We start from the raw sequence: 27,871 nt of genomic DNA, 5'->3' as shown, positions 1-27,871 counted from the left end.
GCAACAGTTTCAGCTCCTCAACTCCTTTTTCTTCATATTCCTGCAATTCCGCCAGACCTACTACACCCAGTTTTGAAGTTCTTTACTGACTCTTCAGCCATTTGACTTGGAGATGTTCTTACGAAGCAACTCCTTAATGAAACCTCTATCAAATATTTACAAGGCATTACAACCTTTCATACATCATGGATTGGAGAAGTTGCACTCATCTTGGCAGGCGGAGGTGCCAGATCTGGATGGGGAGGACTAAGAGGAGATTTGGGAATATCTCATCCTTCAACTAGTCTTTATTAAGGACAGGTTGATCCAGTTTAAAATACCACATAGAACTTACTATACCCCTCACAGGATACATAAAATATATCTACATTGTCCTTCTCACTGTTGGCAAAGCTTGGAGGGCTCTGCAGTTTATGTTTACATGTTTTGGATCTGTCTCTGGGTGTCAGTTCTGCAATTTATATCCAGTCTGACTACCATTCAGGTTCTGCTTTGGAAAAATGTATGTATATTAGATTTAGTGGAGGTATTGGCTCCAACCAGGGCAATTAGGTCTCTGCTGGGTCTATTGTTATTCTATGTTAGGAAGTCGATTGTATTAAGGTGGAAGTCAGCCGCATCCCCTTCCAAAGGCCATTGGAAATCTCTTGTTAATTCAGTTGCCCCCTTGCATAAAGATATGTACCAATCCGATGTTACAACTGTAGGACTGCCGGGGCCTGTTAGCACCTGAGGATGCTTTACAGGTATATCCGCTCCTAGTTTTCAGGGGAATCCCTCCTTAATGAGGTGACCTATTTCTACATTTTAAATTGACTTTTGTATTTCATGTGGTGTGCCACTAAATGGCTTTCCGTAGTTCCTACAATTAGTTGGGACAGGTATGATTTTTCTTGTGCTCTTCTTCTCATTTATATACCTCGGTGAGCATGTTACTTAGCTCTCTATGAGCAGTAATTAGGTTTTGTTTTAATTGTTTACTGTTTTGTTATGTACTGTAAGTGCCTCAAGTCAGAGTATGCCGAGATGACTCTGTTTTGTAACTTTGTACGTTTGAAAAAAAGAACCTTGAATGGACTCAGTATTCTGTGTAAAGCCTCGTACACACGACCGAGGAACTCGATGGGCGAAACACATCGTTTTCCTCGTCAAGTTCCTTGTTAGGCTGTCGAGGAACTCGACAAGGCAAGTTTCTCCATTCCCGTCGAGGAAAAAGAAGACATGCTCTCTTTTTGGCTCGACGGGATCCTCGACAGCTTCCTCATGGAAAAATGTATACACGACCGGTTCCCTCGGCAAAAAAAAAAATCCCAGCAAGTTTCTTGCTGGTTTTTGCCGAGAAACTCGGTCGTGTGTACGAGGCCTGAGTCTGTGTAGAGAATCTAATTGCTGGAGCAGGAGAGTTACTGGTCAGCAGATACTGCTGTCCAGTAACTCACCTGATCTAGCAATTCGTTTCCCTTAACAGATTCACAGGGAAGCTCTATTTTGAATCCATTTTTTAAGTTAAATGAAGCTAAAAGGGGGAGTTGTTTTCCTACCCCTGAGACATCTTGGCTGTTTTTAGGTTTAAACTAAAAAAAAAACAAATTACTTTTTTTATCATTTGGCCTCGCAGTCCTTCCATTAGTTCATTCCCGTTTCTTGAATCTTTGTGGTGGCCGTAAGAATCATCCTACTACTAGATATTTTTACATCAGTCTTTCTGTCAGTAAAATGCCATTTAGGTGGCAAAAATCCTAAAGGTTATTAGTTTTAGGTAGATAGATAGATAGATAGATAGATAGATAGATAGATAGATAGATAGATAGATAGATAGATAGATAGATAGATAGATCATTTACTTTATAAACTAATAATATTAAGCTTTATTATACTTTGTCTTGTATACATCTCTGACTAGTTGACGAATGGCACAAACCTTCACCCATGAAAACAAACAGTTAATTATAAAATGAAGAAGAAGCAATTAAAAGGGTTTTGCAGCAAGTCATTTAGGAAGGTTAAAGTACTTTGCTTTAGGTTTAACTTGTTGTCTTCAGCAAGCAATAGGTATATAAATAACATAATCATAGCAGTTTGCAGAAGCTCCTTTAAGTGCTTATGTTAATGCATCAATTTTCTTCATCATTGGAATAGTCTATCTATGCACCCTAACTGCTAAGCTGAATTGTTTGAGCTGAATATAGATTGTCTTTATCAAAATACAAAGATATGGTACCAAGTAGCCCTTTAAGAGAAGGAAATAAAATACCTAAGCTCTTTTTGCTGAACTCTTAATTTGCAAAAACTAGTTTCATGGTTGTTATGCTGCTCAAAAGGCTTCAGTGCTCCAAGTCACATTCCTGAGACAAATATGCAGATTAGGATTTATGACTTCTTTTTTACTTCACTAGCTGTACAATATTGTTAGTGTCAATAATGAAGCTATAGGCAGCCAGGTAACTAGCATTTTCAGATGGAGCTCATTATATTAGCCATTTAATTTCTCTTATTACAGGTTCCTGGTCACAAAACAATTACTTTTGGGAAAGCTGTTGTTACCTACTTAAGGTAATGCATTTGAAAAAGCTGTTATTAGCTACTTACTGTATGGTAACAAGTTTCTGCCAAGTCTGTCTGTGTCTGGATTAATTGTACAGTGTTACATTTAATTCAGACTGATTGTAGTCATGTAGAGAAGTGGCAAGAGCTCTAACCCTATGCAGCACTGCAAAACAGCCCAGTATGTAATGAAAATGTACCACAGTGCTCATACTAATTCAAAAAAATAAATGTATTTTCTGGTCCCAGTATGCTCTACAGCACATAACCATATGTGTGAGATTCACTTTGAGATACATGCAAGGAGTGAAACTTGTGTGCTCAGTGCTTTTTTTTTATCTGGGAATTACTCAAAGACAGCACATTGGCTGTTACTTCGTACTCATACTATTAGACGTTTCTGCTGTCTTTGATATGGTTGACTACCCACTCTTACTCAAAATATGCACTACCTTGGTTTTGCCCTTTCCTGGGTTTCCCCCTACCTATCTAAGCGCTCCTTAAGTGTCACCTACAACTCTATCTACTCCTCTTTCTCTCTCTGTAGAGGTCCCACAATGTCCTTGCACCCTTTCTATTCTCTATCCACACCTTCTCCCTTGGTAAGTTGAAAAACTCCCATGGCCTCTGTCTCACTATTCTTCATCTCACCCCTTCAGTCTCATCATTCATCACCAATGGGGGCTGGTGCTCAAAATATTGGGGGGGGGCAAACAAACTAAAGAATTCAGGAAAAAAACAGATCAATTGCAGCCTCACTGTGCCCATCAAATGCAGTCACTGTGCCATCAATTGCAGCCACTGTGCCCATCAATTTCAGCCACTGTGCCATAAAATGCGGCCACTGTACCCTCAAAGGCAGCCACTGTGCCCATCAAACGCAGCCACTGTGCCATCAAACGCAGCCACTGTACCATCAAACACAGACACTGTGCCCATCAATAGCAGCCACTGTCCCATCAAACGCAGCCACTGTCTCATCAAACGCAGCCACTGTCCCATCAAACGCAGCCACTGTGCCCATCAATTGCAGCCACTGTGCCCATTAAACACTGCCACTTTGCACATCAAATGCTGCTACTGTGCCCCATCAAATGATGCCGCTGTGACCCCCCGCCCACTCGCCATCTGTCACTTACCCTGTCTCGGTTGTGGATCAGGAATGTGGGTGATGGCGGCAAACATTGCAGCGGGTCAGACAGCAGCTCCTGTGTCCTCCATGTGTCTCCTCCCTTCCTCCTGATAGGCGTCCAATCATAGCGCCTATGCTTTCAGCCAATCAGGTGACGAGTAACAGATTAATTCGCTGTTCTAGCACATCTGGGTGAACTACAAGCACAATGCTCTGCGGTCACAGTCCACCTTTTTGGAAGCCTATTAGCACCTATGGCTCTAATCAGGTGCTTCAAAAATACATCCCCGCCGCTGTAATTCAGGCGCTCGGTGTGCAAAAAGGGGGCGGACGCTTGAATAGGGAGGGGCAGCAGCGGCCATGGATAGATTCATGCTATGCTATGCATGAATCTATCCATTAGTCATAGAGGGGGGTGGCTGGAAAGAGGGGGCGGCACCTGTGCACCCTTAATGGACACTGTTAATCACTAATATTCTAACTGACATATTAATATGAATGTCACACCACTTACAAAAACAATTATATTTCCTAAATTGAGCTCATAATATTCTCTGCCCAATGAAGAATTTTTCATCAATATCAATATCATAACTATCAGATCCTTCCCTCATGCCAGGGTGCTAGGTGTAATTGTGGGCTCTGGCCTCTCCTTTAGCCCCACATCTAATCAACACAAAAAAAACACCACAAACCTACTGATTCACTCCATGTAGTATCTCCAAATTTGACTATATAATCACATACATAGTTAGTCACTTTGAAAAAAGTCCATCCAGTTCCAACAATAGAAAAAAACTTCTATATACAGTTGATCGAGAAGAGGGCAAAAAAAACATATGAGACACGGTCCAATTTGACCCAATGTGGGAAAAAATTTCCCCAAGAATCAATCGGATATTCCCAAGAATAACAATCTCTGATATTATTACCTATAAATGTTAATATTTAATGCAACTCTCTCCTCCTTGGTCTACCACTACATACTGTAGGAAATCCCCTTTTCAGTCAATCATGAATGCTGCTGCCAGACTAATCCATCTTATCAACCACTCAGTGTTCAACAACCTTATTTTGCTTTCACTATCAGCTTTCCCCATATCGTTATTACCTTTTTGTATCACTCGTCCCTCCCTTTTGGATAATATATTCTCATGATGAGTAGGATTGCATTATAACTGTACAGTCTCCCATTTTACCATTTAAATACCTAGGTGGGCATTTTTTCACAGCTTGGTAAATATATGCAAGTCTGGATTAATAGTATAAGCATATAAAGCAGGGTATAGTGTGCCAACATTTTTGGAAATGGCAGATATTCACTTGTTTCCTAGCCTCATTATACTGTATATGATATAGAGTAAGCATAAAACAGTACAAACAAAAGGAAGCCCATGTATGAATCGATATTTCTACTTTTCTAAACTTGTACATGTCATGGTCTTACCTCTCTCCTGTCTCCTTCGTTTGACATGTGCTGGCGGCCATCTTGGTTTCTAGGTCTCTTGTAGCCTCCCACCCTGCGGCTCCTCCTTCCCACTGGGAGGAGCTGGATACCTGGCTCACATATATAGGAGGTCTGTGACTTCAGTTCCTTGCTTGGTCCTCCTGTGTGCACATGCTTCCAAGACTGCTGCTGCTTCTGGTTCCGATCCTGGCTTCGTCTGACTTCTCTGCTGGTTCCTGATCCTGGCTTCGTCTGACTACCCTGCTGGTTCCTGATCCTGGCTTCGTCTGACTACTCTTCTGGTTCCTGACCTCTGGTTTCACCATCCGTTGGACTTTTGCTTTACAGCTTGATTTTCAATAAAGCCTTCTTATTTTCACTTATCTCTTGTTGTACGTCTGGTTCATGGTTCCGTAACATTAGGACCAAGCCCTGAATTTTGACGGTACAGAGCCATCCTCGCTACCCACGCTGGTTGCCAGACTTGATCAGCTGGAGTCCCTGTTGGGTCAGTTCGCCGTGGCGTTGCAAACCCTGCTTGAACGCACGGTTCATGTCGCTCCCGTTGCCGATGGGTCGGTTGTCGCTCCTGGGCCCGCTCCTACTGCCGCTCCGGTTGTTGCGCCAGAGTCTACCCCGACACCTGATGTTGCGCCTGCGGTGTTTCGGGGTATGTCCGGTTCTGCCCCCCTTCCACAGCGATTTGGGGGAGAGCCAACTCAGTGCCGAGGTTTCCTTAACCAAGTGGGCATTTATTTCGAGTTGCTGCCACATGCCTTTCCCACTGAGAGATCAAAGGTGGGGTTCTTGATCTCGCTGCTCTCTGACAAGGCCTTGTCCTGGGCCAGTCCTTTATGGGAGAACAACAATCCGGTGGTTGCCGAGTTTTCCGGTTTTGTTGCTTCTCTTCGGAAGGTATTCGATGTGCCGGCTCGCGCCGCCTCTGCTGCGAAGCTCCTTATGTCCGTCAGACAGGGTTCACGATCCGTAGCCGAATACGCCATTGAGTTTCGTACCCTGGCAGCAGAGGTAGGTTGGAATAATGAGGCCCTGGTCGCTGCTTTCTCTCATGGTCTCTCGGATGCCTTGAAGGATGAGGTTGCAGCTAAGGACCTACCAGTGGAGCTCGAGGCTCTTATTTCTTTCCTGATTTTGATTGACACCAGACTCAGGGAGAGACCTTCCTTTAAGGAGTGCCTGCGGAGGCCTCCTAACAGTTTGGCGCCTAAGTTTGCTGTCCCACCCGTGCCTCCCTCTCCTCCCACGCCTCCTGGGGTTGACTTGTCTGGGGGTGAACCCTCGCAGCTGGGGTTTGCTCGCTTGTCCGAGGGGGAGAGGGTACTCCGGAGACGCGAGGGCCGATGCATGTACTGTGGTCTCGATGGGCATTTTCGGTTGGCATGTCCGAACCGTCCGGGAAACGCTCGCACCTGAGATCCTGTCGGGGGCAGATCTTGGGTGGAGTCTCCTCGTCCCCGGTTTCCCGTGTTGATAAACCACTGATCACTGTTGTCCTCTCCTGGGTCGGGGGCTCGGTGACGACCCAGGCGTTGGTGGACTCTGGTGCTGGTGGTTTTTTTCATTGATAGTGAGTTCGCTGCCGCCAATTCCATTCCTCTACAGGCTCGAGGTTCCCCGCTGGCTCTAGAGGCGATAGACGGCAGACCCCTCCAACCGTCACACGTGACTCATGAGACCCTTCCAGTGGGGGTAGCCATTGGTGCCGCTCACAGAGAGTCGGTCTGCTTCCAAGTTATTTCGTCTCCACACTACTCGGTGGTCTTGGGGTACCCCTGGCTCCAGAAGCATAATCCGACTTTTGACTGGAGATCGGCCGAGATCCTCTCATGGTCACCACAGTGTGGGGCTAAGTGCATCCATGGGCCTGTCAAGTTGCTGTGTACTTCCTCGGACTCTCTGTTGCCTCCTGAATACGAGCAGTACCGGGATGTATTCGATAAGGTACGCGCAGTTGCCCTACCTCCGCACCGCCCATATGATTGTGCCATTGAGTTACAACCTGGTGCCGTTCCTCCTCGCGGCAAGGTCTATCCACTGTCGGTTGCGGAGAATGAGGCCATGGAGGAGTACGTGATGGAGGCGCTGTCCCGTGGTCACATTCGCAAATCCTCGTCCCCGGCAGGGGCTGGATTTTTCTTTGTGAAAAAGAAGGGCGGTGAGTTGAGGCCTTGCATCGATTACAGGGGTCTCAATCGCATCACGATCAAGAACGCTTACCCGATACCCTTGATTTCCGAGCTGTTCGATCGCCTTAAAGGGGCCACGGTCTTTACCAAACTCGACCTGAGGGCGGCATATAACCTGGTAAGGATCAAGGCGGGCGATGAGTGGAAGACCGCCTTTAACACCAGGACCGGTCATTATGAATCCTTGGTTATGCCCTTTGGGTTGTGCAATGCGCCCGCAGTCTTTCAGGAATTCATCAACGATGTTTTCCGTGACCTGTTGCAGCAGTGTGTGGTGGTCTATTTGGATGACATCTTGGTATATTCTGAATCCAGGGAGGCCCACATTCTGGATGTCAAACGAGTGTTGCAACGGTTACGAGAGAACAAGCTGTTCGGTAAGCTTGAGAAATGCGAATTTCACCGATCCCAGGTAACCTTCCTAGGTTACATCATTTCCGCTGAGGGGTTCTCCATGGATCCTGAGAAGGTTTCGGCTGTCTTACAGTGGCCTCAGCCCAGTGGTCTTCGTTCCTTGCAGCGTTTTTTGGGCTTCGCCAATTATTATCGGAAGTTCATCAGGGACTTCTCCATGCTGGCCAAGCCTCTCACGGATCTGACCAGGAAGGGCAGTAATTCCCAGGTCTGGCCGCTCGAGGCCATCCGGGCTTTTGAGGCCCTAAAATCCGCCTTTGTGTCAGCTCCGATTCTGTCTCATCCCAACCCTGGGTTGCCCTTTGTCCTCGAGGTGGACGCGTCCGAGACGGGAGTAGGCGCCCTTCTGTCTCAGCGTAGGACACCAGAGGGTCCGCTGCTTCCTTGTGGGTTTTACTCCCGGAAACTGTCATCCGCGGAGTGCAACTATCAGATTGGTGACAGGGAGTTATTGGCCATAGTGCAGGCTCTCAAAGAGTGGAGGCACTTGCTCGAGGGCTCGGTGGTTCCGGTTCTCATCCTGACGGACCACAAGAATCTGACCTACCTTTCTGAGGCCAAGAGATTGACACCACGTCAGGCCAGATGGGCTCTGTTCTTGTCACGTTTTAATTACGTGGTCTCCTACCTACCTGGTTCCAAGAACATTAGGGCGGATGCCTTATCACGGCAGTACTCCGAGCTGTCCAGGGAGGAATCTATACCGACTTCGGTCATACCTCCGAATCAGATCCTGGCCGCCATTCGCACCAGCCTGACCTCTCCCCTTGGTGAGCAGATTTTGGCGGCTCAGTCTGGTGCTCCCTCTGGGACACCCAACGGCAGATGTTTTGTGCCTGAGGAGTTGCGCACTCGGTTGTTGCGAACCTACCATAACTCCAAGACCGCGGGGCATCCTGGTAAGAATCAGCTGTCCTGGGCTGTTTCACGTCTGTTCTGGTGGCCTTCCCTACGTTCCGACATCGCCGCATATGTAGCGGCATGCTCTGTTTGTGCCCAAAGTAAGTCCCCTCGGCACCTTCCGTTGGGCCTGCTGCAACCCATAGCCACCGGGGAGCGCCCATGGTCACACCTGGGGATGGATTTCATTGTGGACCTCCCTGCATCCCGAGGCCATACGGTCATTCTCATGATTGTGGATCGGTTTTCCAAAATGTGCCACTGTATTCCTCTCAAGAAGTTACCCTCTGCACAAGAGTTGGCCACGATTTTTGCCCGGGAGGTCTTCCGGTTGCACGGTTTGCCCAAAGAGATAGTGTCGGATCGGGGGAGTCAGTTTGTGTCCAGGTTCTGGCGCGCCTTTTGCTCCCAGTTGGGGATTCATCTCTCCTTCTCCTCGGCCTACCACCCTCAGTCCAATGGGGCCGCAGAACGATCCAATCAGGCCTTGGAGCAATTCCTTCGTTGCTATGTCTCCGATCACCAGGACAATTGGGTTGACCTCCTGCCTTGGGCTGAGTTTGCCAGGAACACGGCTGTGAACTCTTCCTCTGGGACGTCTCCCTTCATGGCCAATTATGGGTTCCAACCTGCCGTGTTACCGGAGGCATTCTCTCCCCAGGATATTCCGGCTGTGGAGGATCACCTTTCTGCTCTACGTGCTTCTTGGGTACAGATCCAGAGGTCCCTTGAGGTCTCTGCGCAGCGCCAGAAACTCCAGGCTGATCGCAGACGAGCGCCTGCTCCTTCCTACCAGGTCGGAGACCGTGTATGGTTGTCCACCCGCAACCTCAACCTTCGAGTGCCCACTCCCAAGCTGGCTCCTCGCTTTGTTGGTCCCTTCCGAGTGCTTCGCAGGGTAAACCCGGTAGCCTATGCCCTTGCGCTTCCACCTGGCATGCGGATCTCCAACGTGTTTCATGTCTCCCTGTTGAAGCCACTGGTGTGCAATCGCTTCACTTCCTCGGTTCCTCGGCCTCGTCCGGTCCAAGTGGGCAATCACGAGGAGTATGAGGTGAGCAATATCCTGGACTCACGCCTGGTTCGCGGTCGGGTGCAGTTTTTGGTCCACTGGCGTGGTTATGGTCCTGAGGAGCGTTCCTGGGTTCCCTCCGCAGATGTCCATGCTCCTGCCTTGCTCCGAGCCTTCCACGCACGCTTCCCTCAGAAACCGTTTTTTGCACCGCGGAGGAGGGGCCCTTGAGGGGGAGGTACTGTCATGGTCTTACCTCTCTCCTGTCTCCTTCGTTTGACATGTGCTGGCGGCCATCTTGGTTTCTAGGTCTCTTGTAGCCTCCCACCCTGCGGCTCCTCCTTCCCACTGGGAGGAGCTGGATACCTGGCTCACATATATAGGAGGTCTGTGACTTCAGTTCCTTGCTTGGTCCTCCTGTGTGCACATGCTTCCAAGACTGCTGCTGCTTCTGGTTCCGATCCTGGCTTCGTCTGACTTCTCTGCTGGTTCCTGATCCTGGCTTCGTCTGACTACCCTGCTGGTTCCTGATCCTGGCTTCGTCTGACTACTCTTCTGGTTCCTGACCTCTGGTTTCACCATCCGTTGGACTTTTGCTTTACAGCTTGATTTTCAATAAAGCCTTCTTATTTTCACTTATCTCTTGTTGTACGTCTGGTTCATGGTTCCGTAACAGTACAGTATTTGGCAGGACCAAGCTCTTTAGTTTGGAACAGGGGTGGAGCATAAAATTCACAAGAATGAGATAAGAAGACTCTGCTGGATCTCACTAAGACTAGGTTGCGGTGTGAGTTGAATCACTTTTGCAGTGCAATTTGATCACTATGATTTGATGTGGTTCAGAGGCGATACCGATGTGTTTTCCAACCGATTTGGATACAGTTGCGATTTTGTTTCTCTCTTCTCCCCTTGGCCAGGGTTCAGGGATAGGAGGCAGGCAGACAGCAAAGACTTGTTCAAAATGTACTAGAATCATGTTAAATTAGGACAGATAAGAGTTTTGCATGCGGCTACCATTTAAGTCTGTGGAGATAAAAACTGCACTGGACTGCACAAAACTTGCACAGGACCCTTTTAGAAAAACGCAATTAAATCGCACTATGTATATATGAACAGCCTCCAAAGAAGGGTATGTTATTTCAGTTTTCGTGCGATTTCATGGGTTCTGGAACGCATCAGAGGTCCCATCAGTGTGAACCAGGGCTTAAACAGTCTGGGATTTAACTCCAATGATGCCGAGACACTAATGTGTGATATAACTCTTGTCCAGCATACTCTGAGGCAGATGTGTAACAAATGTTGATCACTGATGTTCACATACAGATGTGGCAGATGTTCACATACAGATGTGGCAGATGTTCACATACAGATGTGGCAGATGTGACAGATGTTGATCACTGGGATGTGGCAGATGATCATGGACAGATGTGCGTCAGATGATCACAGACATGTGCCAGCTGATCACGGACAGTTGTGGCTGATTATTACGAACAAATGTGTGCCAGATGTGGCAGATTATTACGGACAGATGTGCACCAGATGTGGCAGATCATTGCGGACATATGTGCGCCAGATGTGGCAGATTATTACGGACAGATGTGCACCAGATGTGGCAGATCATTGGGGACATATGTGTGCTAGATGTGACAGATTATAATGGACAGATGTGCACCAGATGAGACAGGTTATTACGGACAGATGTGCACCAGATGTGACAGATTATTACGGACAGATGTGCACCAGATGTGGCAGATTATTACGGACATATGTGCGCCAGATGTGACAGATTATTACGGACAGATGTGGCAGATCATTGCGGACATATGTGCGCCAGATGTGACAGATTATTACGGACAGATGTGCACCAGATGTGGCAGATCATTGCGGACATATGTGCGCTAGATGTGACAGATTATAATGGACAGATGTGCACCAGATGTGACAGATTATTACGGACAGATGTGCACCAGATGTGGCAGATCATTGCGGACATATGTGCGCTAGATGTGACAGATTATAATGGACAGATGTGCACCAGATGTGACAGATTATTACGGACAGATGTGCACCAGATGTGGCAGATCATTGCGGACATATGTGCGCTAGATGTGACAGATTATAATGGACAGATGTGCACCAGATGTGACAGATTATTACAGATAGATGTGCACCAGATGTGGCCGATTATTACGGACATATGTGCGCCAGATGTGACAGATTATTACGGACAGATGTGGCAGATCATTGCGGACATATGTGCGCCAGATGTGACAGATTATTACGGACAGATGTGCACCAGATGTGGCAGATCATTGCAGACATATGTGCGCTAGATGTGACAGATTATAACGGACAGATGTGCACCAGATGTGGCAGATTGTTACGGACAGATGTGCGTCAAATGTGGCAGATGATCACGGACAGATGTGCCAGATGATATCAGACAGATGTACCAGATGATCATGGACAGATGTACTGGATGATGACGGACAGATGTGCCAGATGATCATGGACAGATGTACTGGATGATGACGGACAGATGTGCCAGATGATCACGAACAAATGTACCAGATGATCATGGACAGATGTACTAGATGATGATGGACAGATGTGCCAGATGATCATGGACAGATGTGCCAGATGATGACGGACAGATGTGCCAGATGAAAGGACAAATGTACCAGATGATCACGTACAGATGTGCCAGATGATGGCAGACAGATGTGCCAGAAGATTATGAACAAATGTACCAGATGATGATGGACAGATGTGCCAGAAGATCATGAACAAATGTACCAGATGATCATGGACAGATGTACTAGATGATGATGGACAGATGTGCCAGATGATCACGGATGGATGTACCAGATGACGGACAAATGTACCAGATGATAATGGACAGATGTGCCAGATGATCACGGACAGATGTGCCAGATAATCATGGACAGATGTGCCAGATGAAGGACAGATGTACCAGATGACGGACAAATGTACCAGATGATCATGGACAGATGTGTCAGATGACGGACAGATGTGCCAGATGATTACGAATAGTTGTGCCAGATGATCATGGCCAGTCACACAGCTGGAGTCAGTGGACCCAGAAGGAAGACGGAGGAAGATGGAAGCGGCCTCCAGCGGTGACAGCGCATCGCCGGAAGACTTTGTTTTCAGGAAATTTTCACATAATGTGCTAGTATATAATACATACTAGCACATTATGACATCTTTCAGGTCAGAAAAAAAATCACCCAGCAGTTTACCACCGCATTAAACAATACACTCTAATTTTTAAACCTGACGTGTTTCTTTCTATTTGCTGCTTATTGAAATGTTTGCATAATGTCCTGATGTCAACCAATTTCTACCAAACACATACCCAAAGTTCATATTTTGAATATTTGGGGAATAATTGGAGATATGAGAAGGGAATGGATGGGGGGTTATGATTTTTAATTGTTTTTAAGCACTCTGTTTTGCAATTAATCAAACATTTAAGACAATGCAGTGTGGTAGCCTTTAGATATTGTTTTCCTATGTCAAACTTGATGGCTCTTCTCACTGCATGGTATGTTTGAATGTCCCTCATGGCAGTGCTGAGAGTGTTATTCCTTCTCCATTCCAAACAAACCCGGCCCCTAGGGCCGGTTCATTTGTGTAGCGTGAGTTCTTCAAACTGCACCCAGGATCAGTTAAGCATGCCGCCCCTGGGATCACTTGAAAGAGGTAAGGTAAGGGTTCACATATACTTCAAATGAGAAGTACAGCCAAAGCTCATTTGGCTGCACTTCTCCTGTGGATCACAGGAGTGCAGTTCATTCTGCACTCCTGCGACCCATTTTCAGCCAACTGAGGGTTAAAGCTTGCTGTCGGATGATGTCACAGAACCTGGCTGGGGAAAGATTGCGACCATATGGTCAGAATCCACCCAGGAGCCTGGACGGGCACCTGACTCAGCCTCTCAGTGAGCCACTGAGAGCCTTAGCCATTGAGCCCTGAGAGCCTTAGCCAGATGCTCCCACGCCCTCCACAGCCCTGCGTTTCAGTGAGTGCAGGGCAGTGGCAGCTGGTGGTATATTTTTTGGGAGTGGCGGTAAACAATCCACCTGTCGCCACCTCAGTTGGTCAGTCCCCCCCGGTCGGGTCACACGCAAACCCCCCTGGTCGGTTGGGTCACCACCAGCACCAGACTTACCCCATCTAGGTCGTGGGCCTCTGGCTCTAATCACGTGCTTCTAAAAATAAGGTAACACCATTGGAATCCATGCATCTGGTGCCCTGCATGTAGGGGCCAGACGCATGGATTAGGGGGGGTAGCGCCCCATATGGACGGGCCGCCACTGAGAGCAGAGAGCAGTGACTGACAGTCATGGAGCACCATAGGTGTGCGCACAGGGTCTGCTGGGTGTGCCTGGGCACACCCTAATCACCCCATATGCATTAGCATTATCCAGGAGTGGCACCAGTGGTCAGTGTAAATGCTCCCATTATATTAAAGGCTAGGTTCAACTAGAGGAACACACTGCACTCGTATTTAGAGTATAGCATGATATGCTCCCAATCAACTGCCTCGCACCATCAGAGCCTCCTCCATGTGGCAGCAGGTTGCGTTCATGTGTGTTTGATTTTTGGGGGCACACCCTAATGCAATAGGCTGTGCACACCTATGTGGAGCACTGAGAGCTCAGTGGTCAGTGGTGTTTGATCGCTCAGTTCTTAGTCTTAGGCCCCGTACACACGACCAGTTTCCTCGGCAGAATTCAGCTTCCGACCGAGTTTCTGGCTGAATTCTGCCGAGAAACCCGGCCGTGTGTACACTTTCGGCCGAGGAAGCCGACGAGGACCTCGGCGAGGAAATAGAGAACATGTTCTCTATTTCCTCGTTGTTCTATGGGAGCTCTCGTCCCGCCGAGCTCCTCGGCGGCTTCAGGGCTGAACTGGCCGAGGAACTCGATGTGTTTGGCACGTCGAGTTCCTCGGCCGTGTGTACGAGGCCTCAGAGTCAGCAGGGACAGACTGTGCTCCATCTATCTAGATAAGTATGATTTCTAAAAAAAATCCCAAACCTCTTTTAAGTAGCAAATGTGTATGGATTATATGTGGAGGATAATTGATAAGTATCACTTTAAGGTTCACCAACGGATATAGCCTTATAACCTGTACACACAATCCGAATATCGTACGAAAAATGTCGTCCGAGGAAGAATCGTACGATAATCGGATTGATAGTACAGAGCTTTCGAGAGCTGATCATGACAGTTCGTCCGATATTATTTTATCGGACATGCACGAAAAATGTTCTCGTACAGTACCAGATCGTACGATTTTTGTTTAGTCAGTACAGTTGTCGTCCGAATGTACAATACAAATACATTACAACACATGACATCACTTCCGATTTTTTTTTTTTTCTGTCGTATGAGAATTTTCGGGACTTTATTAACCTATTTAATTTCTACTTGCGACTATCAAGCGGAAAAAGTCGTACGATATTCGGATCGTGTGTACAGGGCATTAGAGATTTAAAAAAAAAAAACGATACTAATGTGCTGATTTTCTATGTGCTAGAAAGAAAATCCTGTTTGTATTTCCTTTGTACATAATTGGGTATTCAAACTCAAGCTTCACATTCACTAACAATCATTTTGCAAAGTGAACATTCACTTTGCTAGTTGAACAACCTCAACTTTAGTAAATCAAAATGCCATGTAGTGCATGGGAAAACTCAGAAGAATGGGAAACTGGATGAGAGTGCTGATATATCTGCTGTAGTTCACTCCCTTCTAAGAAAAAATGATCTATTTGCCTTCAGTCTGTTCTGTATTATTTTGATTTTGACTCACATGTGACAAGCTCACTTTAAACGACATTTTATGAAATAATGTTCATTAGGAAAAACATGAGAGTCATAATATATACCTAAATGGATTGACAGATATATGTACTAATCACCCAATTAATCACAATTGCCCTATCAGCCTGCAGATTAGAAAGAATGGGGTCCTGCTGAACAATTATTCTGATAAAGCTTGGCAATTCTATAAATAAATACGAGAAGCACTGCAGATGGCAATAAAAACGATGATGCCGTTTTAGAAAAATAAATGAATTAAAATGAACATAAAGAAAAAGATAAGGCAGCATAGTTCTACAGTCCTATCCTCAGCTATATATGCCACTAAATGGAGGATGCATGGATTAAAAAGGAGGCTAATGCAAATTCCAGGGGCGACATCAATGACCCCAAGACTAAAAACACGCATTTAAACATGTGGCTTCTTATTTTTACACGATCCACATTTTTATGTCTTTGTGATGTTTGCCAATTGTGAGATATTTATAAAGCGGCCGTTAATTAAATGCAACATCGAGATCTTTGGAGATTAATTTAGTTTACATTTTTTTTTTAAACAATTGAATAAAAAATATACTGGTTGAACTTTAGATTATTTTGAATGAACTTTAATTGAAGTTTCTGTTGGTGATCGCTTCAATGGAACGCCATGAAGACTCCTTTCAGGTGAAATGTATCTAAACGAAGCTTGACAAAAATATGGAGAAAGTGGTGCAGCTACACATTTAGTTTTCAAAGGACAAACTAAAATTAGTTTGTCTATAAGTTTATTAAAAAAAAAAAAAGGCGCATAACAAACTCAACCAAAACCAAATAACTGCATTCAATCAATGTACACCATCTTATAAAAAAAAGAAGATATAGACATTTTTTATAATATCAAAGAGCATTTGTTATAACAGATAGGTGATCAGATATGGGTCAGTTATATCTACATTTCATGGCAAGGGCTAGTCTGAGAAGAAGGTAGATTATGCCATCCTTCGTTAAATAAAACGGAGCTCATACACTGTTGATAGAAGTCCTCCTGACTTGGGAAAGTCTAAAGCTCCAACAGGTCATGGTTTGGAAATAGCGGTCATATACACCAAACCCTTGACTTTCATTTATGGTGTAGTAAATCCTAAAAACATGACCTGTTGGGGGTATTTGAGTGCTGATGTTGGGAATTAATGCCCTATATAATAGGACTGGGGAGGGAGGGGGGAGTCATCCTGGACTAGAGCCACTGCAGTCAGAATGTCCTATGTCAGTGTTCTTCAACCTTGGCCCTAAGAACCTCCAGCAGGTCAAGGTTTGGGAATAGCTGTCATAACCAAGCCGTTGACTTTTGATTCATAGTGAAAAAAAATCCTGAAATCATAATCTGTTGGGGGTATTTGAGTGCTGAGGTTGGGAACTACTGCCCTATATAATAGGACTGGGGAGGGGAGACAAAGTCATCCTGGACTAGAGCCACTGCATACAGAATGCCCTATGTCATTGGCCCCCAACCTTGACCTACAGCAGCTCAAGGGTTGGAAATAGCTCTCATAAACACCAAGCTATTGACTTTGATTTTAAGAAAATCCTGAGAACAGTGCCTGATAGGGGTATTTGAGCGCTGAGGTTGGGAACTAGTGCCCTATATAATAGGACTGGGGGGGGGGCAAAGTCATCCTGGACTAGAGCCACTGCATACAGAATGCCCTATGTCATTGGCCCCCAACCTTGATCCCTAAGAACCTCCAGCAAAGGGTTGGAAATAGCTCTCATAAACACCAAGCTATTGACTTGACTAAGAAAATCCTGAAAACAGTACCTGATAGGGGTATTTGAGCACTGAGGTTGGGAACTAGTGCCCTATATAATAGGACTGAGGAGGGGGGGACAAAGTCATCCTGGTCAGCACCTTTGCTAGAACCTTGTCCCAGGATGTGTCCTCTCCTCCCTGCTCATTAGCACTGTAAAGTGTAAACCAGATAGGAATCACAGCTTCTTATGGAGTGGAAAACCTTTCATAAGTACTTGTAGTGTCTTCCACCCTCCCAAACACAGTCCTCAACAAGTCCCGCTTTCCCAATAACCAGTCATTTAGTCCAGAGGATTATTTTGCTGTGTAGAAGCACATAAATAGATACATCCTTTATAAACGTATAATACATATATTTATATAATTAGATATAATGATATAAAGTTGTGCTATTAGTGGCTCAGTGCTCCTTGCTTGCCCCAGTCTCTTGGTCACTCTGCTCATCAGTAAAACATACGTCCACATCACTGTCATTGTCCTCACTCTTGGTGTCTGCTTGGGGATAGGAAGGGTCAGTGTGTAGGTCTTCCTTGGTGGTCAAACTTTGGCCAGGGTGCCTTGATTTGACGTGTCTTTCCAGGTCCCTTCTTCTTACCAGCACCTTGCCACAGTGCTCACAGCGGTAAGGTGTGTTGCCCTCAGCGTGAAGGCGAATGTGCTTGTTGAGGTTACTGGGGTCCCCAAAGGGCCTGAGACACACCTTGCATTTGAGGGGTTTGTAGCCAGTGTGAGTCCTCATATGGATCTTTAGGCCATATTTACGAGAGTACAGTTTGCCACAGTACAGACATAGGTGGCCCTTCTTGGGCTTGCCAGTCCCAGGGGTTGTTGCCCCAGCTAGGCTTTCCAGTCGCCCAGCTCTGCTTTTCTCTGCTGCAATTTCAGAGAGCTGGTGATTGTGCATGGCTATCTCGCGATCTATGCTGGTGGTCAGAGAACCAAGTTCTGGGTTCATGGCAGGCCCAGCATTGAAATAAGACTCGGGGTACTTGATCAGGTTGCTGAAATGAAATTTAAAAGGGTAATAGGGTGTGCTGTAGAGAAGTTCCCCATTGTACACTGTGAAAGGCATGACCGGGATGTTACATTCCGCCGAGTAGGACTTGATGCCCTCAAACTGTGGCATGGAGAAACGTTCTGAGAAGTGTAATCCTGGCTGGCCCATCTGGTTGTAGCGACTGTTGGGTGACAGGCTGTTATGAATGCCTCTCTCAACGTGTTTGAAGGCTGAGCTTTCCTCCAGGTGGGACAGGATAGGGAAGCCCCTCAGGCCAGTGCTACAAGATAAGACAGTTGAGGAGCCATCACCTGGGTGGAGGTACTTGGAGTGGTGATTGCTCACTAGACCTTCACTTGTTCGGCCAGGCTTGATGCCACCTAAAAGTTTACTGAAGCCCACGTTGCCAGATTTGGTGTCTTCTCTAGTAGAGTCAACATGAGCTAATTTGGATAGTCCAGCTGGTTTGAAAGCCGACCTTAAGCCCGGATAAAACGTGACCCCGTTGGTACCACATGGGTTTGCCACCACTCCTAGAAACTGTCCATGGCTCCTGGCAGAGCTCACGCTCATGTCTAGGGCTCGGTCCTGCTCCTCTTTGCCAAGTGCCTTCTTGATGACCCCAAGCTTGCTTAAAGCTGGGGATAAGGAGGATTCCCTCTTAATGGCGTCTCTGCCGTTGCTCCCTCTGAGCGGTGGGGTGGGATTGGGGACTCCATCAGCCGTTTTAGGAGAAACGCTGAAAATCTCTGACCTTCTGACATGCTCGTTCCCGAGAAACCCTCTGCCGTTATTCAGCGCACAGTGGAAATGGATGTGAGCCTTTAATGTGTTTGGAAACTTAAATGTCCTCCAGCAATACCAGCAAATATATCTTTCTTCTCCTGTTGGATAAAAAAAAAAAAGAAATGTTAATAGATTACCAGGGCTAACATTGTGATTTTATGCTGCATAATGGGGGTGATTACATAAAAAATGGAGACTGCAAAATCTGGTGTAGATTTATTAAAATGGATTCAAAAGTGTTTTTGGTTTGTGGTGCATAGATGCAGTGACTATCCCCTTTCTGCAGCTGTGCATGGAAGCCAATCAGCTTCTAAATCCTGCTTGTTCACATAAACTTTGACAACAACAAAACGTGGAAGCTGATTGGTTTCTATGCAAAGCTGGACCAGATTTTGCACTTTCCAGCTAAATAAACTCCAATATTCTTATGTAAAACCATACAGAGGTATGAAACCCAAAAACAATTCTTAGGGTGATTGCATTCGTTTTCCTTTTTTGTTTTCACCCTTTGAACCTGCATTATATCAAGAGAGACCAGGTTGTCCAACAAAAGTGACAGTAAAGGGCGAAGACAAACCATGGAACACTGTCAGGGGTGCTTAGAGTGATCAGCTTTTATTTATTTATGTAAAACATTTAGCCTAAAAGTTAAAAATAAAATAAAAAAGATATACCTGCTTAAAAAGTGTTTTGCTCTACATTATACATTTGTCTTGTACAAATTCTTAGATTTACCAAAACCATACAAATATGAGGTCATACCTAAATACTTGCAATTAGTATGCAATCATGCAGGCCCTAGCACTACATAGTTGAAGGTAAATCTAAAGGATATATATATATATATATATATATATATATATATATATATATATATATATATATATATATATATATATATCCTTATTCCCTTTAGATTTACCTTCAACCATGTAGTGCAAGGGCTTGCATGATTGCATACTAATTGCAAGTATTTAGGTATGACCTCATATATACTTGGGTGTATATATATATATACATACATACATACATATATGTATATATATATATATATATATATATATATATATATATATATATATATATATACATACTCTTTGGATTTTAGATTTACCTTCAACTATGTAGTGCAAGGGCCTGCCTGATTGCATACAAATTGCAAGTATTTAGGTATGACCTCATATTATATGGTTTTTTTTTCTTTTTTACTTTTGGGCTAAAAGTTTTGTGTATATATATATATATATATATATATATATATATATATATATATATATATATATATATATATAGTGTGTGTGTGTATATGTATATACTGTATAATGTTTTTGTTTTGTTTTTTTGCCAATCCTAAGGTTGTGGCTGTAGTCCTTTTCTTTTTAAGCCTTTTTTCCCCTTGCTTTTCACCTGATGATCCAGCTAGTAACATCCGCCTTATAGTGGCTCTAATTTATGAAGGAGCAACAGAGACACCCCTGGCCAGCAAGGTGGAACATATTTTTAGGCTTGACTAAGAAATTAACAGCTAAGGCTGATCATAAACTTTCCCTATTCAATATATATATATATATATATATATATATATATATATATATATATATATATATATATATATATATATATATATATATATATATATATATACATATATATATATTTATTTATATATATATATTTATATATATATATATATATATATATATATATATATATATATATATATATATATATATATATAAATATATATATATATATATATATATATATATATATATATATATATATATATATATATATATATATATATATATATATATATATATATATATATATATATATACACATACACACTTTATATTTCTTTTGTTTTTGCTTTAAGCATGATCTGTTGCAGTTCCATCTGAGTAAAGGTGAGAAATCCTAGATCTATTGCCCATAGTAGCCAGTCCTGAAACTGATGGTGGACAGCTGGGATTGGTGGCTAGGGCTGACACCTCCAGTTTCTTCCCACCACTATAGGAAATGAACAGCATATTGCACATCTGTATATATCAAGTATAGGAGTGCAGTGATAAGAAATGGACAGTGAACCTGTGAACAGTGATCTGACCTGACTGGTGTCTCTAATTCTCTAATCTCTCCTATGTATCTCTGGATAGCTGTGATATTAACCCCCTCCTCACCCTCCATCCCTGCTTGAATAATAGCATGCTGGGAGGAGAGGGCTACCCATTGCACTGGGATATGGTCCATCTGTTGACATCAGGAAAAAGGGGAGCGTATGTCGGCTAGTTTAGGACCCATTATAACAAAAGGTTCATCTAATGATCATGATCTCTTATTAACAAAGCGGAACAATCTGAGCACAGCCATCCTTCACTCAGCACACAATGGCAGGCCTGCTATAACCTCATCCAAGTGACGTTTAGAGCATCTGTGTACAGTGTTTAAGCCCTCATTTAGATTCAAATCAAGCCTTTCTATGTATTACTCTAGAATACAGAGAACGATGTGCCTTTGGAACTGTCAGGAAAACACACACGCACCGATAAAAGTACAGAGGGAGCAGCGATGCCAATGCAAGTCAGAGGAGAGCAAAGTAATCGTGTTAGTAACGAGTCGGTGCTGGAGAGGATTACACGGCTGCCCATGACAATCATTGTCCTAAAGTTATTATTTCCACTGCAAATCCCATCAGTTTACAAAGACTTTCACAAATCCTTCCGTTTGTCCTGGATTACCACCACTTGTCCTTTAACAATTGGTAAATGCCCCCATGAACAGCTTGTAATCTGGGGGGGATATAAGAATGTGCCCATTCACATGACCAATGTCTTTCTGGGAGATATACTGAGCTAGGGAAGAAGAGCTTACAGTCTATAGGTGCTTTCCTTCCAGACACCACTTACCACCAAAAGCGTCTCTTCTCTATTTACTTACCACCAAAGACTTTTATATAACGAGAATATGTATTTGTTTTTTAATTATTTAAATTATTTGGCATGGTACAAGGTTTATTGAGAGGATTGCAGTAATCTACTATAATTATATATCGGGGGAAAAATTGAAAATGAACAAAACACGAGAAATTCTATATAGATGGCAGGCGTACCTTTCTCGTCGTGTGTTGGGGTAGCTGTAGTGGAGATATCAAAGCACTGAGCCAGGGAGTTGGAGTACCAAGCTGTCAGTTCCTCTCCTGCCTGGATCTCCCTCATTGTTCTGTAGAAAATCTGTTAGGAAAAGGGAAAGCACCTGTCATTCACCTGTTCAGGTAAAGGGTCTACCCACTGCCAATGTGGCTTAGCGGGCAGAGGGTTAATGGTCTGAAATTAAACTGCTATTACGCTTTATTAATTATGCAGATAAGATAATTGGATAATATGTAAATGGTGGATACATATATGATAGATAGATAGATAGATAGATAGATAGATAGATAGATAGATAGATAGAAAATAGAAAGATAGACAAATAAATAGATAGACTATAGAGAGATAGACAAATAGATAGATAGATAGATAGATAGATAGATAGATAGATAGATAGATAGATAGATAGATAGATAGACAGATAATATATAAATAGATAGATAATAGATAGATAGATAGATAGATAGATAGATAGATAGATAGATAGATAGGATAATGACAGATAGATAGATAGATAGATAGATAGATAGATAGTAGAATGATAGATAGATAATTGAGGGATAGATAGAAAGATAGATAGATACATAGATAGATAGATAGATACATACATACATACATACATAGGAAATAAACGGATAGATACATACATACATACATACATACATACATACATACATACATACATACATACATAGACAATATAAGGATAGATAGATAGATAGATAGATAGATAGATAGATAGATAGATAGATAGATAGATAGATAGATAGATAAAAGAAGAATAGATATTTGAAGGATAGATAGATAGATAGATAGATAGATAGATAGATAGATAGATAGATAGATAGATAGATAGATAGATAGATAATAGAAGGATATATAGATAATTGAAAGATATAAAATATAGATAATCGAATGATAGATAGATACAAGAAGGATATATAGATAATTGAAGGATAAATAGATATATAGATAGATAGATAGATAGATAGATAGATAGATAGATAGATACATACATACATACATACATACATACATAGATAACAGAAGGATAGATAGATAGATAATTGAATGATAGATAGATAGATAGATAGATAGATAGATAGATAGATAGATAGATAGATAGATAATTGAATGATTTATGGATAAAAGAAGGTTAGGTAGATAATTGGATGCTAGAGAAGGATAGATAGATAGATAGATAGATAGATAGATAGATAGATAGATAGATAGATAGATAGATATCTACAAACATACATACATACTAACAGAAGGATAGATAGATACAATAAGGATAGATAGATATATAGATAGATATATAGATAGATAGATAGATAGATAGATAGATAGATAGATAGATAGATAGATAGATAGTAGATAGATAGATAGAGAGATAGATAATTGAATGATATATAGATAAAAGAAGGATAGGTAGATAATTGGATGCTAGAGAAGGATAGATAGATAGATAGATAGATAGATAGATAGATAGATAGATAGATAGATAGATAGATAGATAGATAGATAGATAGATAGATAGATAGATCTGGTAGAAGGATGCATACCTGTCCTCCTGGCACATCAGAGATGGCTTCCAAGTTTTGTTCTTGGCTATTCCTGGCCGCCCGAATTAACCCTATCCACTCCGAGGCTGGCCCCCCTGCTTCATCCACCAATTCTCCTCTCAGGAACCTCACCTGCACATCAGGGATGAAGACTTATTACTCCATATGGTCTTCCACCATACATCTCATAATTATTACATACTAGTATATGATAATCAATATGTCAATATTTGTCTGCCAGAAACTCTGATCTCTGCCAGGTCCCCCTATGTATCTATTCTTCTATCTGCATAGCAGTTATGAGCTGGGACCTTAGGAAACAAAAACTTGATTGAAGTCGGTCCCTCACGCCCATAGGGACCATATAGTAAAATACCAGATCAACGGCAATGAATAGGCATGCAATAAAAGTCATAAGAACAATGCACACTAATGTGAGAACCCAATGGAGCCAAATGACGAGAAATAAATTTGCGGGGTCTGGCGGAGCGTTTAAAAACAATTAAATGACGTTCAAAATCAAAGCGGAACGTGTGACAAAAGCCATGGATTTGATCCCATTGTAGATGATGGCAATCATTTACTATTTTAATAAGCCCTTATGGAATTATTTCTTTTTAATGTCACTAGAAACAGAAATAAAATGTTATTTATTGCCCTTTTTTCTTTGGATAATAGTTCTATTTCTTTATTTAGTTACAAAAAGGTTCAAAAACACACCGGTCTATCAGTTTAACCTGTGTGTATTAAAATGATAAATAATATTTTTGAATTAAAAAAAAAAAACTAATAAAAGCGTTTTTATTGCACAGAAGTAAATATTATTTTTTAATCTGTTTCTTTACCTTATTGCACCAAAACATAAATATGTTTTGCTAAACTGTTTCTTTATTTATTGCACACAAAAACATATTATTTCTTAAACAGTTTTTTACTTTGTTGCACCAAAACCTAAATATGTTTTCTTAAATTGTTTCTTTATTTATTGTACAAAAATAAATATTATTTCTTTAAACTGTTTCTTTACTTTATTACACCAAAACCTAAATACATTTCCCAAACTTTTTCTTTATTTATTGCACATAAATAAATAGTATTTCTTAAACTGTTTCTTTACTTTTTTTATTGCCCAAAAAAAATTATTATTTCCTAAACTGTTTCTTTAGTTTGTTGCACCAAAACATAAACATTTCTTCTTAAACTGTTTCTTTATTTGTTGAACAAAGATGAATAGTATTTCTTAAACAGTTTCTTTACTTTATTATACCAAAATCGAAATATTTTTCCTGAACTGTTTATTTATTGCACAAAAATATTTATTATTTCCTAAACTGTTTCTTTAGTTTATTGCACCAAAACCTAATTGTTTCTTTATTTATTGCACTGAAATCAATATTATTTCTTAAACTGTTTTTTTAGTTTATTGCACCAAAACCGAAAACATTTTTCCTAAACTGTTTCTTAATTGATTGCACTATAATAAATATTATTTCTTAAACGGTTTCTTTACTTTATTGCACCAAAACCTAAATATTTTTTCCTAAACTGCTCCCTTATTAATTGCACTACATATATATATATATATATATATATATATATATATATATATATATATATATATATATATATATATATATATATATATATATATATATATATATATATATATATATATATACATACATGCATATATATATATATATATTATATATATATATATATATATATATATATATATATATATATATATATATATAGATATATCTACATGTATATACATATATATGTATATATAGCAGTGATAAGCTTTATAATAGTTGTTTTTTTTTTTTTTTTGTTTACAAACGATTTTATTATATTAAAAGGTCAAAGATTAATACAGAGCTGTTAAAACAATAGCTGGAGCATTCTTTGACTTAATGAATTACTTTATGACCTAATTAATTGCTTCATTTCTACTTTTTTATTGTACAGTAATCAAAGATTTGTATCGAATTTGTATCAGCTGATCAAGTATTACTCATTAATTAATGACCTGCTAATTGATCTAATTAATGCTAATTAATATACTATATTTAAATGACTCTGTAATAATAGGTAATACATAAATGCTATAAAAGGTAACAAAGAAACAATCAAATTTGAAACAAATTTTACATTCGCAAATGAAAAATTCAAAATATTTTTTAAAGAACGATTTGGATTCCTTTGGTGATTATTATTATTATTATTGGGAGATTTTCTTCTGTTATTGGAAAGTTGTTCATACATTATACAATTCTTCGATCTAACAAAACTAATAGTAATACATAGGGACAAACATAAACAAACTGTATGCATTTATCTATGTCTTGCACTACATAGTTAGATCCAAAGGTGATCGTACAATCAGATTGTATAGTGTATAGCCGGATTATTGTTAAATTTATATATATATATATATATATATATATATATAGATAGATAGATAGATAGATAGATAGATAGATATAGATATATAGATATAGATAGATATAGATATAGATATATAGATATAGATATAGATATAGATATATATATAGATATATATATATATATATATATATATATATATATATATATATATATATATATATATATATATATATATATATATATATATATTAATGACAATCAAATAGCCTTTTCAATCCACCCTATGAAAGGCTGTGTGTGCATTGGTCTTTGGTTGAAAATGGGCACAATCCAAGAATGGTCAGAGTAGTCTTGCCCTATGGAAATACCTTTTTCTTGAGTCCAGGCTCCCTGCGATCTGACAGGTACTTCCCCAGTTTGAAGTTGCCCAGGATGGGACCCAGGCGCAGTCCGGCCGGGACATTGGTTTCGGCGGTGAGGCTGGTGGCAGGAGCCCGGCTGGCATGCATTGCTGCCTATAGGTGTGAGCAGTTAGGATGCCCAAGTAGTACTCAGGGTTGGAGTGACAGAGGAGAGGACAGCACTCAGGCTTATCTCCGCCTGCACAGTGACGTACAGCTCCCTACACGCCGGCTTTTCTATGGGAGGGCTAGCTACCCCCTTGGCACTGATGATGCTCCAGGGCGCAGACTTCGCTGAGAGAGTTGGGCTCTTCCAGCAGCTGCGGCGTTTTCATCCAACAGGGTCACATGGAGACTTTCCCTAACCCCTTCTGCATAATCAGCTCCCATGAATGGGAACCAGACAATGGTCCAGGCGACCTTCCCATTCCTAAAAATCCAATTTGTCAAGGGCAAAGAAAAGACTCCGCTGAATCAAAGGTCTGGAGGGACCATTAATCCTCAGCATGGGGTATTGTCCCCAAGACAGTTACGATATTTTAAGTGACAAATCCACTGTATAATTTCTCCATAAATTTTACTCGCCCTTATTGTTTGCCCACCAACCAGTCCTGCAAAAAAATAAATATATAAAAAAAACAAGGGGCTGTTTGAAGTCTACTTGGCTGATCCTTTTCACGTTTAATATACTTCAAGGATTTGGAATTCTCTTCCCCTTGGCTTTATCGCAAAGGACTGGTTAACAAAGGGACCAGGAATGTTTGAGGACTTGTTAACTCCTATTGATTCCTGGCGTGTGCCAAACACTGCGCAGGTACTTGATGGGGGGGACACCAGAAATACATACAACTTTCTGCTTAGAAGCACTTCACTTGCTTGCTTGGCTGCTTGGCTGCTTGGCTGGACAACTTTTTTCACATAACAATGGAATAAGATGCCCTGACATGAGATCTCTGGTTGAGACAGGTGTTTTTATTAAGCCATCAGTAACTAACATAATTGCTTTTACACCATCTTAAAGAATGTGGAGATCCTTCTAAAATAATGAATCTATCCTTCTAAAAGAATGAACAGATCATTATAAAATGATGGGTAGATCCCTCTAAATTAATGACTTTATCCTTCTAATATAATGAACAGATCCTTCTAACATAATGAGTCTATCTATCCAAAAGAAGGAATAGATCATATAATGAGCAGATCCTTTTAAAATAATTTGTTTATCATTTTAAAATAAAGAGTAGATCCTTCTAAAATAATGAGTCTATCCCCTT

At 41.7% G+C, this 27,871-nt stretch overlaps 1 protein-coding gene across 1 annotated transcript; it reads right to left on the bottom strand.

The window, feature by feature from the left end:
* Positions 1–17,284: 17,284 nt before the first annotated feature.
* On the bottom strand, positions 17,285–26,779 carry PRDM13 (PR/SET domain 13). The gene is made up of 4 exons (XM_040350150.1): positions 26,565–26,779; positions 23,803–23,934; positions 22,198–22,318; positions 17,285–19,183 (listed from the first exon to the last, which is right to left on the bottom strand). The coding sequence occupies exons 1-4, from the start codon at positions 26,703–26,705 to the stop codon at positions 17,703–17,705; spliced, it is 1,875 nt and encodes a 624-aa protein (XP_040206084.1). The 5' UTR covers positions 26,706–26,779; the 3' UTR covers positions 17,285–17,702.
* Between the last annotated feature and the right edge of the window lie 1,092 nt (positions 26,780–27,871).

This window comes from Rana temporaria, chromosome 4 (assembly GCF_905171775.1).
Source record: "Rana temporaria chromosome 4, aRanTem1.1, whole genome shotgun sequence".
NCBI lineage: Eukaryota > Metazoa > Chordata > Amphibia > Anura > Ranidae > Rana > Rana temporaria.
Note: the sequence above shows the minus strand (reverse complement) of the source record. Positions and strands in the feature narration are given on the sequence as shown.